The sequence below is a fragment of the Micrasema longulum genome, unplaced genomic scaffold (genome assembly GCF_059751315.1).
Source record: "Micrasema longulum isolate JH-2025_06_02 unplaced genomic scaffold, ASM5975131v1 h1tg000056l, whole genome shotgun sequence".
NCBI classification, from domain to species: Eukaryota; Metazoa; Arthropoda; class Insecta; order Trichoptera; family Brachycentridae; genus Micrasema; species Micrasema longulum.
This window is the reverse complement of record NW_028277263.1, coordinates 118,204-135,529: the sequence shown is the minus strand read 5'-3', so window position 1 is coordinate 135,529 and position 17,326 is coordinate 118,204. Positions and strand designations below refer to the sequence as shown.

Sequence of the window (17,326 nt, the reverse complement as noted above, 5' to 3'; positions counted from 1 at the left end):
TTGGCTCCGTTCAGAATGTTAAAACAGGTGGCAGTCCTCGTAAGGGTCGATCGCTTGAAAACATTGCGGCAGCTAGAAAAAGTGTACACGAACTCCCAGCCAATGCTGCAAGGTAAGGTGATTCTATCTCCTTTATTGTGTAAATAAAAAAATGACGGTTGTAAATAACTTTCCGAGTAAAAACAGACGTGCCTTGATATGTATAAACAAAAACAACAATGGACTAATCCGGAATCGACTTGTCTGGAGAAAACATTTTTTGTTTTTGTTTATCTGCGGCGCATTTGTTGTGGCGGCTATTTTAATATCTGCATTTTTCAAGGAGAAATTACACGTGGCATTTAAACGGAAAATGAGAGTGCAAACACCTATGCACATGTGTGCAATATACTCGTACATTCATATATGTACGTACACACTTGCATGCATAATAAAGTACGTATCATTGCATTAACAGCACGTTGCGATGACTGACTATAGCAGCGTTGAATATTCATGAGGTTAAAATGCAGGCGAGCGTTCTTTGTTTTTCCAGTCACGGAAAATAGGAAAATTTCTGAAGTACAATGACTGTTGTCCAATATGAGGCGGTGTGTGGCGAACGCTCGCGGCTCACGGCGGATATTATTAACAGTTTGTTTTTGAGAGAAGGAGCACTAGTGCAGCTCCGGTGCCAATCGGATCCTTTTACAAACGTATCAAGGATCGAAGTGTATCGTATCGGTCTCTTTTGATCAGTGCAATGGGGTCTTCTGGACGTACAGGCCGTTTGACTGTAGTGAGTCGGTGGTTCGGTCTACCGCAATCGTACGTAAAAAATGCAAACAATTATATATTATTATAAAACTTATTATTTGCGAACTTGGTGTACGCTTCATTGGATTGCAAAGTTATCGGGCCACGGTGCAGTGCGTTGTAACTGCCAAGAATGTACTTGTGATTTGTGATTAAGAAACAAAGACAATAATTCGTCTGGTCTGTTGTATAGTACGTTGTACCTATATTACGCATCTATACGAGTAGATTCCATCTTTGCTGTTATTGAACTGTTTTGTGTAGTATGTCATTTGCAAATTGTACATATGTGTGTATCTTTTATCTATGTCTGAGTATGTTTATGGATATTGGATTTATTTTGAGCGGTCGACGAAGGCGGTTGCAACGGAGCGCATAATTGTTTTGACAGCGTTTTATTATGTTAAATCAATAAAACATAAAGCGGTACCACGATCTGACTGAATTAATTATTCATTTGAATAAAACCTCATGCATTTTAAAAATAAATTAGTTTTACGACGATTAAAAGAATTAAAAAAACATTTTAACCAAAATTATTTTATTACGGGTTTCCGTTTTAATACATATAACAAAGGCCCTTTTTGTTTTTTTTTAAAAAAATAGTTTGATTTTCTTTACTAAAATTTCAATTATACATAATAAGTCCAAAAAAATTTGGTCACTGGTAAATAATTCTATATTAAAAGTGGTCAAAAAAAATAACGCATGTTTTTTCATTAATTTTTTTTCAATTTTTTTTTGTTGTTTTTTTTACAATATACATAAGAGGTAAAACAGAGTATTAAAAAAATAAAGGATAATAACATGGCAATACTAATAAAGAAGTTCAGTGCTTACGGGATATACAAAAAAAATGTCTTTTTCACCAGGTAAAAATTAAATCAGTAAATTTTGGTGGGAAATTTCTTGATTATGTTGTATTTAATTAATAAAAGGTCACAGGTTACAGACATGTGTTAATATGTCCATAACCAATCAATCATAGAGTTGTTATCTTAGAGTAATGAGAAGCCCTTAATTGCTTAGAACAAAAACGTTAAAAAAATGGATTCGTTTTTAGTTAAACAACGAACGTGTAACTGATGATTTCGGTTTGCGCTTACAATTCTCAACCTAAGTACATACGGCCCTTTGTATTGCTATTAACTGTAGCTAACTTCGGAGTTGATAATCATAGAATGGTTTTTGTCCTTATAGGCGACTCTATTAACCGGTATCGTATTATTACTTATTACTCTAAAGTATGTTGTGGCAACAGATTTACGGTTTCCGGGAAAGCCATGATTTTCGACTTTAGTGTTTTTTGTCGCACGGGGCTCAACCTTTAAATGTCAGAATCACTCATCAACCTAAACTCGTGACTTCGCGGACGGTGGAATTTCAACGTTTCGATGGGATTTTCTAAATTACACAATTTAAAAAAATCATAGCCATGATTGAATCTGGTTGTGGTCCCGTGGCTAGTGTTACGGACTCACGGACCAGAGGTCCGAAGTTCAAACCCCACTCTACCTCCACTTGATTTCCATTTTCTAATAGTGAGTTTTTTACAACTCGTTGAAAATGGCCACCTAAGTTCAAATATTTGGGTAAGTTATAAGAACGCTAATATATATATATTTTTAAAAAATAAATAAAAGAAAAACACTAAATTTTTTACTTAAACAAAAATGAAAATTCTTTCTTAAATACATAATAGTAAAGTACATTTTTTAGTTTCGATCATTTTTATTTGAAAAATCTTCGCTAGTCGCAAAAACTAAATTCAATATATCTACTTACTATCTATTTCGGTATGAGAAGGTATTTATAAATGTTTAAGAATCGAGATATGTACGCAAGGACAGAGTTGTGGGGCGTTCTATTCTCTCAGCGTATCCCTACGAGGAAACGGCATAACGTTTAATTTGTTTTGTATGTTTAATAAGTATATATATTTGCATATTTTTATACCGGCGGCCTCCGTGGTGTAGTGGTCAAGACGCTTGACTCACGCACGGAAGGTTCCGGGTTCGATTCCCGGTGAGAACACAAAAATTAAAAATGTGATTTTTCTCAAGCCTGGTTGTTCTCTAATGTAATTCACTACTGTAATTGGGCCTCCTGGCCTGTTGTGGTGCAAAAAAAAAACCTAACTATTAATGATACATTATATCCATATTTTTATCTTTTTTATTACGCATAGTTTTACTTTTGATTTTACATCGCAGCTTGCTTTTTTGGTTTCTACGTGTCTTGAGAAATAACACGGTGTTGTTTATTTATTTATTTTTTTCTTAATTATGTGTGAACTTAACTAAATTATTTTTGTTAATGTCTCTTTGGCGTATTGTAAAATAAAATAACAAAAAAAAAAAAAATTAAGTACAAAAAGAGAAAATCGCTTGAACTTTATTATCATTTGATTGGCATTAAATTGTTAATTGAACCAAAACAAATTTACGTCAATTGTTTTACATGGAAAATCACAAAGTGCTTAAAATATTTATTTACTAATTGATCAGAATATTTGAACCAGATTGTATTCCATTTGTAGTGTTTTGGACTCAATTATCAAGTCCAGGTTCGAACACTGCTCTACAATAGCATGATTCCCATTATCTTATAGTGAATTATTTACAATTCCCTCAAAAAAATTACATGTGTCTAAATCGTAAGAACGCATATATTTTTCTTTTAAAAAACCTAATTTATTTTATGTAGGTAAATTATATTAAGTATATTTATATTAGTATGTTATAAAAATCGCATCATTATAACTGTTTAATTAGGAAAAACGGTGATGTAAAATTACCTCACGGTAAAACAATATAAAGACGTAGAACAAAATGTTAAATGTGTCCAAATCCAAATCCTCAACTGCCAAATAACGAAGCATGATTCTAAACCACCCGCCCACATCCTAAGGTAAATCTGTTTTGTGAGCATAATTTATCATTATATATTCTACATTCACATTTGCGAACTTTAACTGGAGTATTTATTTTAAAATCTCCATACTGTAATCTAAATATTAGGTTTATTTCGACCTACATATGTATTCTCAAATAAAATTGCAGTTAAAAACCCATATTACTGTGTCTTAAAAGGTAACGCGGTCTGATTTTTCTTCGTACAAACGTATTCCCGTATTTTCTTCCTGATCAAGAGCAATGATTTTTTTATAAACATTATAGATATATAACATCGGCGAGTCTCCATAGTTTTCTTTTTTAGCAAATTGTTTCATATGAGAGCTAGGATCATCAAAAAACTGAAAAAAAGTGCAAGTTTTATCCGCCATCATCGGACGTACTGTATACAAATATGATAAATAATTTTGAAATACCAACAAAAAAATCTCATTCTGATGCTCTTTAATAAAAAAAAACATGATACGTTTAATTTTGCTGTGCGAAAAACGAGACAACGTAGCCTCAATTTTGTCGATTTTAGCTAGGCATATCAGTCAGACGTGCGTAGTTACGCAAAATATCGGGGAGGCATCTGCGAGATAGTGACAGAAAAATTATGTTCAAATGCGTATCCTCGTAAAGAAAGTACAGAACAATAACATACAGAATACAGATTAGACACAAAATTTTTCTTCGAAATTGTTTAAATTTCTTAATTATTTTTTTTTTCTTTTCTTAAATTGGATTTTATTTTAAAGTACAAAATATTTCTCTTATGAATCTTTTTTATCAGTATGGATTTATATGTATATTTATATTAGTTACCTAAGTAGTAATTTTCAATAATAATACATGTAATTTAAAAAAGAAAAATCTACGTTTAGTGTTATTCAAAATTGTTTCAATTTTTTTTTATTAATATGTGTTGCATTCTTGTTTTTTTTTTCTCTTTTTTTTACAGGTTCAAAATATTTCTATCTCCAAATATTTAATTTTCAAGTATTTTTATAACTAGTAATATTATTTTTTAACCGTGTATCTTTTTTTTGACTCCTTAATTTGTAAATAACTGTTAAGTAATAATTTCTTTTAAATACTACATTTTTATTAATTTACTTACATGTATGTATTTTATTATATGCAACTTATATGTAAAAGGCACTAAGTGCCTTTTATTTCAATAAATTAAAAAAAAAAATTAAGATTTGAAATAACCTCACAAAATAAGCATTTTACATTTTACCTTCTTTTACTACACTAACTGGCTAAAATATAAGATTTCGCCAGACAAACACGTGCGTGAAAATTGGCATCGTTTCGTTTCGTTTCGACGCAGTTTGACTGGCCATATTTTGATGGCAACATAAATCTTGTTTGATGTTAAATGCTCCGGTGAAATAAATATTCTTTGTTGCTATACCGGTTTATATAGCCGAACATTTTCAGTTGTGTATCATTTTTTCAGTGTACTTAGCTACATTTTATACAATTATATTTAATAGGGATTTTCTGGGAGACACTAGATATTCATGTAACAAAATGTTTGTAAATAAAAAAAATAACAAGACATAGTAAGGGCAATAAAAACAGAAATTATTATTTTTTTCTACTGACATTTCTTATCGGAAGTGCATTTTGATTATCGTTATAAAAAAATACTTACACAATATTTAGTTTTATTCCACTTTTATTTATTATTTTTAGCAGTAGTAAATTCACTTAAATTTAATTTTTATAACTTTAAATAAATAAAACTTACAATCTTCATAATTATGGATAGTTAGTTTTAATTATGTTTTAGTAACATTTTTCTATAATTGGTGAAAATTGTAAATAAAATTCTAATCAAAATAAATTCATATTTTTAGAATATATAATGTTAATCAGTTCAACATCGTTTTATAAGAAAAATTGCATGGAAGATGGGATTGGAAAGAGGAGACTATTCATATTCTGATATGGAGAGGTTTTTAAGCATATCAAGTCTTGAAAAACGCAGATGCATTGCAGATATAATCTGCATGTATAAAATTATGAACTGTCTCATTGATGCCCCTGAAATTTTGCAGAAGATTCTTTTTAACGTTCCCACCCGTAGACTAAGAAATAATGAAATGCTTTTCCTCGGTCACTACAGGACCAATTATGGTGCACAGTCGCCTTTGCCCAGAATGATCAGGCGGGTGAACGATCATCAAGATCTTGATTATTATGGTGTAAGGATGTTTTTCTTTACAAATCAGCTAAAGAATCTGTATAGTTAGCCTATGCTTTTTACTTAATCTAAAAAATCTATCATCTGTCTTTGCTGCTTATTTCTGTTCCTTATATTTTTTTATTCCTTTGTAAAAATTTCTTTTAATTGTAATGTTTATAATGGACTTTGTCCGTAAATAAATAAATAAATAAATAAATAAATAAATAAATAAATATTGGTATGTGAACAAAGATAAATACTTTTTTGAGTTGTTAGTATGGAAGTCAAAGCATTTACATTTCGTATATTCTGTCATTGGCTTCTATATTTATTATTTTTATAAAAAGTTTATCGACTTTGAAATTTCTATCAACTCTGTCTACGTGTCTACTTTATTGAATTTTTATACATTTAGAATAATTAAATAAAATGTACATATTTTTTTCTTTTGAATATAATAGAGAAATATCACGCAATCTGGGTACCGATAAAAATATATGAAATAGATTTAGAATAGTCAATTGTATTTTCAAAATCAGTATGAAGAAATGTTTTCATATATAACTCAAAAGATAATATGAAAAAAAACGTCACTAGAAAAACGCGACATGTTTGGAATTGATAGTTGTGACGTCGAGATTCGTGACGGTGTTCTATAAACATTGAATGGTTTGGTTTAAGCTACTTATAAGTAGCAAAAGAAAAAAAAATACTGTACAGTATTTCATAGAACCTTATTACTTTGAAAATGTAAAAAAAAAGAAGTCAAGTCTCCCTTTTGTATACGTTCTTAAAATTTACGTATATATATTAGAAACAATCTCCATCAACAAGTTACAAAAAGTGGCTTGGTGGGATTTTAGTTGTATTATACGGTATTTAGACGTTGATAAATAAATAAATTCAAAAAATAAAAATTAGTTGGAGTGGGGTTCAGTTTCTGAGTGCCGAAAACAGGAATACGAGACCTCGATTAAATTAATTATAGTTAGGCTTAATCAGTCCGATGTGCAGTAGTTTTTTCGCACAGTATTCGGAGAGGAGAGGGTCAGAAAAACTATATTCTTATACCTATTCAACAAACCTCTTTTCATCGCATATCCTCTTAAGGTTTGTTTACTTCTGTTACTTATTTCATTCGTTTTCTAGAGTTGAGTGCGGAGTGGCTACAGCGCGTGAGGCGTCTTTGCCTGGAGGTGCTGCGCCCCCTAGGGCGGCTGCAGCTGCAGCGGGGGCTCCGGGCCCCGCGGGTGGCGCTGCAGTACCAGCGCAGCCTGCTGCATACGCTCATCAGGCTCGAAGACCGTGAACATCCGTCAGAGGATAACATTCAGGTTCATTTATAATGATAATAATTTAACTCTAATAAAATAGCTTAACATCACTGGTATATCTCGCCATTCCGAGCAGAAGCGCAATAAATTATATTTTTATTAATTTTCAAATGGTACAATAGATTGCTTTGAACTGTGAAGCTTTATACTTTTTTTTGTTTGCCGAGTAGACCATCTAGACTAATATTTTTTAAAAAGGTGTTTATTGAGAAATAAGTGAATTAATTTATTTTCACTAGTGCTTTGTATAAATACTAAAAATTGCGACGGAGTAACTCGATCGAAAAATGTTAATTTTGAATTTTTTAAAACTTTTTATTATTATTATACCTTTTCCTTCTTATTTTTATCATATTACCTTTAACTCCATGTGAACTGCATGTAACGTTTTTTTAATATTATTTTTCCTATTTGAAACTCGTATTTATTTTTTAATTATTTTATTTTGATTTTTAAAATACGGCACACATAAACATATTCTTATATGAGCTATTATAACAATATTCACATATTTAATTTATAAGCTGTTTAAATTTTGATGTATATTTTTTAATTATAAATATTTTTTCCCAAATCATAACATTTTTTTAGAGCTTTATATGAAATTTGATTTTGAGACTTTACTTTTGAAACTTTTAATTTATGTTGACTTTGATATGTTTTTTTAAAAATTCTGTTTTTTTAAAATTAATTATACTATACACAAATATCATCGTGTTGTAAAATAATATTTGCTTTTATATTAGTACTTTTCTTTCATTTAACATCAAATTTGCACTTGTGTATCGGTTTTTAAAAAAATAATTTCTTAAAGCTTTGTTTTGTAATATGGTTAGTATGATTAAATTTTCTTGGTTTGATAAAAATAATATGCTGCTACAGTAGTTAATGTGTGGTTCAATAATTGAGTTATAAATATTTTTATACGAATCCTTATCAACAAATTTTCTAATATTTCCCAAAATCTAAATATTTTTGCAATCTTTTTCGTCACTATCTTCGTATTTTAATAAAATGTAAGTTTTCAATCCAATTTTTTTAAAGTTTATCTAGTTATTTACTGTTACTTTGTGTGCATCTTTTAATTTTGTATGTCTGTTTTGCTTTCAAAAACTAAATAAATAAAATAAAATAAATAAAATAAAATATCTATACTAACAACATTTTGAGTTTTCCAAATTTTTGTAGACCAGGCCTAGATGCAACTCCCTGGGGAGCTGTTATTATTAACATATTACAACAGAGATGAAGAACATTTTAGAGAATGTAATATAAAAGTCTAGGCATCCACAGGGCTTATGACCTGTCATTGGTTGGTTTAAGTTGTCCCTTTACACACTGTAACATTCACTATTCTGCTCATATTCGAACATCTATATATCTTCAATTCTTTCATCTGTTGATGTCTGTTGATGTTTGTCGAAGTCGAAGAGCTGAAACCTACCTTCTCTTAAATGTTCTTCATCTCTGTTGTAATATGTTAATATTAACAGCTCCTAGGGATTTAAATCTATTCCTTGTTTTCAAAAATTTGGACAAACTGAAAATATTGTTGATGTCCACCTGGTCCATGAAGAAGTAGTATAGAAATTGAAAAAAAAAATTTTTTTCAGGCGTTGCCTAGTGTGTAGGTGAAACACCCGCATAAATAAAGGTTTCAGCTCTTTAACTTCACCAACATCAAGGAATAAAAGAATTGAAGGAATATAGATGTTCAAATATGGGCAAAATGGTGAATGATACGCAGTGTGTAAGTGGCCACTTAAACCAGCCAATGGCAGATCATAAGCCCTGTGGATGGCTAGACTTCTATATTACCTTCTCTGAAATGTTCTTCATCTCTGTTGTAATATGTTAATATCTATACTCGTACATTATTTGTGTTTAAAAAAAATCTTATCCATATAGACGCCCCATGGGCGTTTATCGATAATAAAAAAAACATTACATGTAGGTAAATATTACAGTAAAACCCCAATTATCCGGATTAACGAGTGCCAGACGTTATCACTTGAAAACTTACTCAGACATGCCCAGTAAAGTTAATGGCTTTGAGGAAAAAATGCGCCGGTCGCCAGCGCCCCTTTTTGTTATTACATCACCTCCTTTAGTTTTTGCTTCATGATAACGATACGGATATTTGGCAATCCGGATGAAAGGAGATCTTTTTTAAATTTTATTATAAATACTACTGACGTTGAATTTATAATAAATTTTCCCAGGGAGCTACAAACATAGTTTGCTCTAAAGATGGCTCCTGCAATGGTAGCCGAAGCGTCGGAACGAATCCAACGTACACGGGATCACTAAAAAAATACAAATTAATATGATATGATGCAGCAAACAAATAGTAATAAAAAAAGAAACCTTAACAATCCCTAGAGGGTAAAATCCAAAACCTATTTGTCTGCAGATCATTCGATATACTAAAAATATTCTTAATTCAATTCAACTTAATTCCTATACCAGGTTGTTCATTAAAAGAATGAAAAAAATTGTATTATAACTAATTTAATTAGTTTTTTTCAGGATTTGGAGACGGAAATCGTTGAAATCATGAACGTTTACTGCGATGTTCTCAAACACGATGTATTGGCACCGAAGGACTTGCACATCAGAAAAGACCTCGCTTCTACTGATATTCAGAAACTTATTGATTATGAAAAAAGCCTGTGATTATCGTAATATTATTCTTAATTTTAAGTGATTTTGTACAAATAAACAAGCTATCATATTTATATTTTTCGTTCATATTTATTAATAACCGTGAAATATATACAAACAATAATGCCAAAAACGAACGCGTCGAGCGCCACAAGTGTTGCAAGTCACACATGTCAAAAGTATCATCTCAAAGAAAAATAGCCCTTAAGAAATAATGTTTGAAATATTGTTCTCCAAATCGAGAATCTTAAAAAAAAATCTGTAATCTGCAAGTTTATTCTAGGAGAAAAATCCCGCTACTGGGTTTAATATTTTCAAAATACAGTACACTTGTTTGTATGAAGAAATAAGCTAGAGTAATCAGTTCCTTGGCTCATTGCTGGCGCTAGGTGTGCTTTATCAATATTTTTATTTATATTTGGAGTAACATACGAATGGTGGCAATGATTTATAGGAAACAAAAATTATTTGTTTGTTTTTCTGTAAATAAAGTCAAGTAAAGTCAGTAAAATAATAAAGATTGTCAAATATAATAGTAAGCTGCGCATAGTCGAATCTATACACGATTCGCCCCTGCTAAAGAGCTGCATGTGGCTCGCGAGCCGCAGTCTGCCGACCTCTGCCTGAAAGGATAAACCACGAAAGTCACACTGAACGAAATGTTCACAAAATAAGATTTTGGGTTTATGCAATTTCCAAAACATCATAACTTTTGAACCAAATGAGATAATTTCAATCTATAAAGAACTTTTCATGTAAAATAATGTTTTTTTTTTTATAATACCAGCACCTACAAATAAAAATAGTGTATCTGGAACTACTAATGTTTTATGCATTAAAACCAAATGGACATCACATTTTCATTTCAGCCTAAAAAAAAATTTTACGACGTAAGTAGACTTTGGTGTTTTATTCATGTATAAAATAGTTTATTGCGATAATTTCTGAATTTTTAACTTCTAAACGGCAAAAATTGGACTTTCGTGTTATATCCTTTGAGGTACAGACATAGAATTAAGAATAGTCCAGAAGGAGCGTAGAATCATATTTGAATACATCGGACTGTGTCCAATAATCCTTCCACTATGCCCCACTTTCAACGCGCGCATTCGTGATGTCACGGCGTAATGTTGCACGATGGGAAAAAAATAATCATAACACGTAAATGAGTAAGGTAAAAAAAAGCAATCTGTTAATTTCTCTAAATTTTTTTTATTATATATTGCTTGACACAATAGAGTAGATAAGTAAAGGGTCATTTAATAATTTTATTTTACATAAAATTGATATTTTTATATCATGTTAAATAATATTTGATGTTTTGAAAATAATGTCGGTCAAATGTCCACCACAGAGTTGTTTAATCCGAGGCCCAATTTTCATTATTTCTCTTATTAGATGAGCAAAGTAGGGTAAATAAATTTATTACCCTGGCTACACTGATGAAATTTCCGACAGATGACAGATGGAAAAACAAATAATTTTTTAAGTAATGCATTTGCTGCTTAAACATTCGTTCGCTAATTACACATGAAATGTGATACCATCCTGTTTCATTAAGGTCCTAGAAGTATTTCTACTCTTTAAAAGAACACAACACGGCATAGTTGAATTCAAATCAGGAGTTGCGTACTGAGCGACGTCTACAAAGAAACTAATGGGTCAAAATGTGAACCTACTCATTTATAAGTAGTTTAGTCGCCTTCTGTTTGATGTGCGTATACGATTTCTGGACTATTCTCAATTTATGAGAACAGATATCATCACGAAGTTAGCTTTTACAGCAAAAAAATGAACCAAAAACCAAACCATACAACGCCTTTGTTCTATTATTATTATTATTATTATTTTATTCCAGTAAAATGGCTATATAGTGCATAGCCAATTCTACCATATGAACATGAACATAATTATAAATTTAAACAAAAAAAAACAATAAACATAAATATAAACATAAAATAAAATTTTGTATATGCAGCACTTATGGTGGTCTTAGCATATCCACCCTGCAGTGGCTTGGAGAATTTCGTTATTAGAGCTTTTCAGGCGTTCCCATAGGCTCCAGGCTCTTTGGCGAAGTAGGGCAGCGAAGGTGTTTATTCGTCCAGCTCTAAACATTTCAATAACATCTTTATAGCTATAGCACGTTATTACTCTGATATTTTAAGGATAAACAATTGAAATAAATTATACAATTTATAGGTTTAAGAAAAAACGTTACCCAAATAGTATTATTACTATTTTTAGTGAAACAGATTCTAATAACCAAATTTCCCAATCCGTAAAATAATAAAAAGACCGTGTATTTTAATTTGAATTATTATTTATTAATTAAAAAGCTCTCATGAATATTTATTAATAATTTTGGTCTTTTTATGTCTACTGATGTCACAGGGCAGCATCTAAAATTTTGTTCCGTATCTGCCGTAATCGCCTCAGGGAAATTTCGGTCTGCGCTGTTAATGAAAGTATTAATCTTCTTTATCGCTTCAAACCCCGGATTTTTTATTAAAATCGCGCCTAGCTTATTCCTGACACTGACAGAAAACGAGTGCGGAAGTGCGCAAATTAGCCCAAACATTTTTCTATTATTGCTGTTGAATTGCACAAAGGAAGATTTCCTTTCTACAGCTTTAATTACTTCAGAGCTTCGATTACAATGGGAAGTTAACATTTATCTTTAATTTTATCTAAAAAGTAAAATTAAGTTTTTTGTATGAAAAGCAGAATATGCATACAACTTTTACTTCTAAACATGTTCAATTATAGGGTACCGACGAAGGTTCTATTATTCATTCAGTGTGTATCAATTTTGTTTTAAAATAAAATGTTTTTTTTTTTTCAGAATAAGGTTTTGAAATTTACCATACTTTTAAAAATACAATTAAAACATTTCTTGATTATAATATTTACAAAAAGTTTCAAAAGTAAGTAAGTTTAAACATTTTATTTTTATTTTTTTATAATCAAACATATAACCAAGCTCTTTCCTGTACCCTTGTCAATATAATTACAAGTTTTAATCCCTCCCTTAATCATCCAAACACGCTCATGCACATTCACCCTCATTCATTCATTCACAGATACACACAGTCACATACACACACATGAATACAAACGTCACACGCATACATTTACGAAAACTCTTATCTTATATATTATGTATTATTAGATTTACAGTGGATTTTTTTAATTGGCTCTAGTATTGTTAATATATTTCTACTAAGTTTTTAATGTTATAGCTGTAAAAATCTCAAATAAACTAAAATGAATACATATGTGTTCTTGCAAATATACTAATTTTCAACGACAAATATTGGTTTTTCTTTATGTACAGTTGAAGATATTTCTGTTAATTTTCCTTTGTAATCGGGGCCCTGATATTTCACTAAAGCGTGTTATAATTAATGTTACATTTTTTTCTTATGAAAGAGTTCACTGAAATTCTTTTGTGACGAAGAAATGTCAAAATGTTGTCTTTTGTCAAAGAACTAATCGTTCTTTTTATGCTTAAATATGCACCATAAACGGAAAATTGCCGTCATATGCAATAAAGTCACGAAAAGTGGATTATATGCACTTGCCAACGCAAATGGATGTAATCTGATGTTCAAAAAATAGTATGTATAACAACAGAGCCAGTTGATCGATTTCCCTATTTTTTTTGTTTAACCAAAAATTGACAATATTTTTTTCACATAAATATATAGTATTTACACAATATCATACCCCAACTTGCACCCGATGCAATGGTCCAAAGGCATTGGTGAACCAAACGCAGTTTCGACGATATGGCGTGTTTCATGATTTTTTTATTTATTTATTATTTACATAAAATATTACATTTTTATTATTTTTTAAGACTCACCAAGCCAACTAATATGGCTTATCAGTAAAGATCCTTTACATTAAAACATATGATAACACTACATACTTGTATAATAATAATTACTACTAACTTAAATATAAGGACCGAAAATAAAAAAATCATATAATTTATGTTTTAAAATAGTATTTAGATGTATAATATCTAAAATGTATAAAAAACAAACAAAAAATAAGTAAATGATATCGAAATTATAAGATAAAAAATCAATACAATACCAAATTAATATCTTAAATTTCATTTTCACTACATTACTGTAATTTTTATTGATTTCAATTCCTATCTGTGCTTTGTGGTGGGCAAGCTGATTCAAGTTTCGTATTCAATGATAATCACTTATAATTTATAGGCAGAAATAAAATGCTCTCAAGGTTACTATTTTGAGGATTCGAACCCGGCACCCTCCGTGCGCTAGAACGTCTTACCCATTACACCACAGGACCTGCCAATTATTGAGTGCGTTTCCAAATTATTGTAATTAGAACTTCAGAAAGAGTAATCCGCATGGCGCATAGTACCTAATTTAATTAATTCATTTTGTGACAAAGTAAATAAATCTCCAGCAGCGTCAAATAATGAAGTTCGTTTCGCTTACCGTAGATACTACTGCGGTTTCCAGTTCTTTGTCTTTCCCTCCTGTTCTCAGATTACTTCCTATTGTCTTCTTCACGTTGAGTATCCTAGAACCTTTATAAAGTCGAGACAGGTTTAGATAAACCAGTGATTGTCAAATAAATCATTAGCTGTTGTAAGATAGGGTACTTTAAAAAAATATGTATTAAATTTTATTTTTTTTTACAATATCCATAAAAGGTAAAAATGAGTATCAAAAAAATAAAGGAAATAAAATAGTTAACAAAAAATCCCACAAAGATGTTTATTTAACTTTTTGTAAATAATGTTTTTTGTATATTGGCGGGCTTATTGCCAAATGGCAATTTCTTCCAACCAACCACTAAAATTATAGATTTATTTTTATAATTCAAGTTGCATAACACAATCAATAGAAAATAAAGATTAACATGCTAAAGATATATAAAAATAGAAATAAACGTATTTGTTTATAAATTACCTTAAATCAAAACTATTACAAAATGAGAAAAGGGAAAAAAGTGGAAAGAGGGAAGGAGGGGAGATTAAGTAAGAGAAAGGAGATGTTTCTTCAGACGTGATTTAAACAGAGATAATGTAGTAACATCTTTGATGGTGGATGGGAGATGATTCCACAGTTGAGCCGCATTGACACTATGAGTTAGAGAAGAAAGAGAAATTGTGGATGGGTATTAAGAGAGTGCCTTGAGAATTAGAACGAAGAGGTAAACCATATAGGTATGGCCTGTTCGTGGGTATACAAGAAATGTTTGTGAATTTTCACTCGTATAATAAATAGACAATTATAATATTTTTGTGTGACATAAAAAAGAAAAAAGAAAATATTCTGTAAAAGATTATAAGGTATTTATTTTTATTTTTATAGTAATAAAAAAATAAATAAATAAGGAAATGAAAAAATATAAAAAAACATGCAAGTATTCCTTATTATTAAAGGGCAAAAAAATACATTATAGAAAAAAAGAGTTCATATCTTTAGTTTGAATCCAGGATAGTGCGTGTCTTTTAAAAGTAGAAAATTTTTGAAAGATTGGGATCAATGAAATATTATCAGTAAAAAAATAATTTAAAAATTTTGGGCCCATAAAATATGCATGTCCCTGTGCTAGCCTCGTTTTACAATGTAGTATTTCTAACACAAGATTCCTTCTTTAACTTGATCTATTTGAATTACTTGTAAATACATTTTGGTTCTTAAATATATATTTTAAACATTGAAAACAAAATATTTGTCTTGTATCTAAAAGTATCTTTGATGTTTGTAGCTTAAAAGTGAAAACCCCAGATTATGTAAATACTATAATTGTTTATTCTTAGGTTTGGCTGCTCCTTCTAGTTGGTAAGTCTTATAAAGACTATCGTGGAAAAAGCTTGTCAGGATATGTCAAACTAAATTTAATAAAATAAATACAAAGCTTCTTTGTTTTTAACCACGTATTTTTTTTCTGCTGACCGGTATCAAAGAATGAATTCTATCCCTTTTAATTTTACAGTGATAACTAATATTAAATCCTTCACAATTCCCGTCATTAAAAAAATAATATGACAAAAACACTTGACTTATTAGCTCCATAATATGTATCAATAATGTAATATTTAGTTATCACTGTAAAAATAAAATACGATAGAATTCATAAGTTAAGTATACCTTGATAAAGAACTTTGTGTAGCTTTAAAACCGATCGGTAGAAAAAATAAGTGGTTAAAAACAAAGTTGTTTTAAATTTATTATATTATAATAAATAACCACAAAGTTAGGTGCTTTAAATACAAATTTTATCAAATAAATTTATTTGTTATTTATAATCAATTTACAAAGAAAATAACAAAAAGTTGGACAAAAAAGTACCCTGCCATTTATAAATTTCTAGAAAAACCACACATGCATACATTTTAAAAACACAAACAAAAAAATGAAGATATTTTCGACCCAACTCTTCGTAAAAAGTGAGTTACAAAATAAGAGTAACCTCGAACCTTCGAACTATAAACTGTATATTTCGAAAGTCGTTACAACTGTTTGATCAGAAATTCAATATTTTTCAAAAGATGTAGTATACCTAGCTAACTATATTTTTTGTGTAACCACATTAATTTTATTTCAATTCGGAATATTTGAAATAGTAAAATTAATTATTCTGCTAGTCATAATGACTAAGAAAACGTATTTTTAATAAATGTAAAATGGTTTTAATTCAAAGTATTATTCCAAGGAGAAAGACGAATTAAAATATATTCTCAAACAGAAATGAAATTTTTCGTATCTTTCTGACGTAAAAAGATTGGCTTTAAACTGCGTTAGAACGAAAAAAAAAGCCACTAGGAAAAGGCAAGAAAAAATTTAATGAAACAAACTAACGGACAACTCGGACAAATAAAGAAAATTGTCTTTAAGGTACTTTTCAATTACTTTACAAAAAACTGAATTCAATAATTCTTGTTTTGTTTTTTTTTTTACTAACTTACCTCTACACTTACGATATTTTTGATTTTCATTTCATCCTCACTGTTTTGTTTTAAGGAAGACTAATTTTTTTTTAAATAATTGTTTTTGGCATTTTTTTATTATTTCTAAGGAATAACCCGCTGAGCCTCTATTCTCGAGGCTTCTCAGCAGGTAGGAAAGAAAATATACGGAGAAAAGTTATGAATAATACACCACGACACTCGGACTAATTGAGAAAAAATCTTTGTTGGATTTTTTTCTTGCAACTGGCGGGAACCGAGCCCGCGACGCCAGTTTCACAGTTGGCGGCTTAACCAACTGCGCCACAGCCCGCGGCGCCTACCTCTGAATTGAATTATAGAATTATCAAAGAATCGAATTTCAAATTTTAGTTACATGTTGCTACATCTCTTTATTATTAAATTACTTAAGTGTATTGTATTTTTATATTATATTAAATACCTATTTATTTTTGTCGCGTATCTTTTGTATTAA

The 17,326-nt window shown here is 30.0% G+C and overlaps 1 protein-coding gene across 3 annotated transcripts; it reads left to right on the top strand.

The window, feature by feature from the left end:
- LOC148285129 (uncharacterized) lies at positions 1–9,961 on the top strand. 3 transcript variants are annotated; one of them, XM_088229754.1, is made up of 3 exons: positions 1–112; positions 7,039–7,223; positions 9,753–9,961. In XM_088229754.1, exons 1-3 carry the CDS (start codon positions 16–18, stop codon positions 9,897–9,899), a joined length of 429 nt encoding a protein of 142 aa, XP_088085880.1. In that variant the 5' UTR covers positions 1–15; the 3' UTR covers positions 9,900–9,961. The 3 variants fall into 3 exon arrangements, 2 of the variants coding, with proteins under 2 accessions (XP_088085880.1, XP_088085888.1); XM_088229762.1 differs by lacking the exon at positions 1–112 and adding an exon at positions 1,557–1,667; XR_015822837.1 differs by lacking the exons at positions 1–112; positions 9,753–9,961 and adding an exon at positions 525–807 and having other exon boundaries at positions 7,039–7,180.
- Positions 9,962–17,326: the final 7,365 nt, after the last annotated feature.

Coding starts and splice junctions, on each gene's coding strand:
- LOC148285129 (XM_088229754.1), top strand. CDS start 16: ATGTTAAAACAGGTGGCAGTCCTCGTAAGGGTCGATCGCTTGAAAACA. Junction 113..7,038: donor CTCCCAGCCAATGCTGCAAG/GTAAGGTGATTC, acceptor TTCGTTTTCTAG/AGTTGAGTGCGGAGTGGCTA. Junction 7,224..9,752: donor CGTCAGAGGATAACATTCAG/GTTCATTTATAA, acceptor AGTTTTTTTCAG/GATTTGGAGACGGAAATCGT.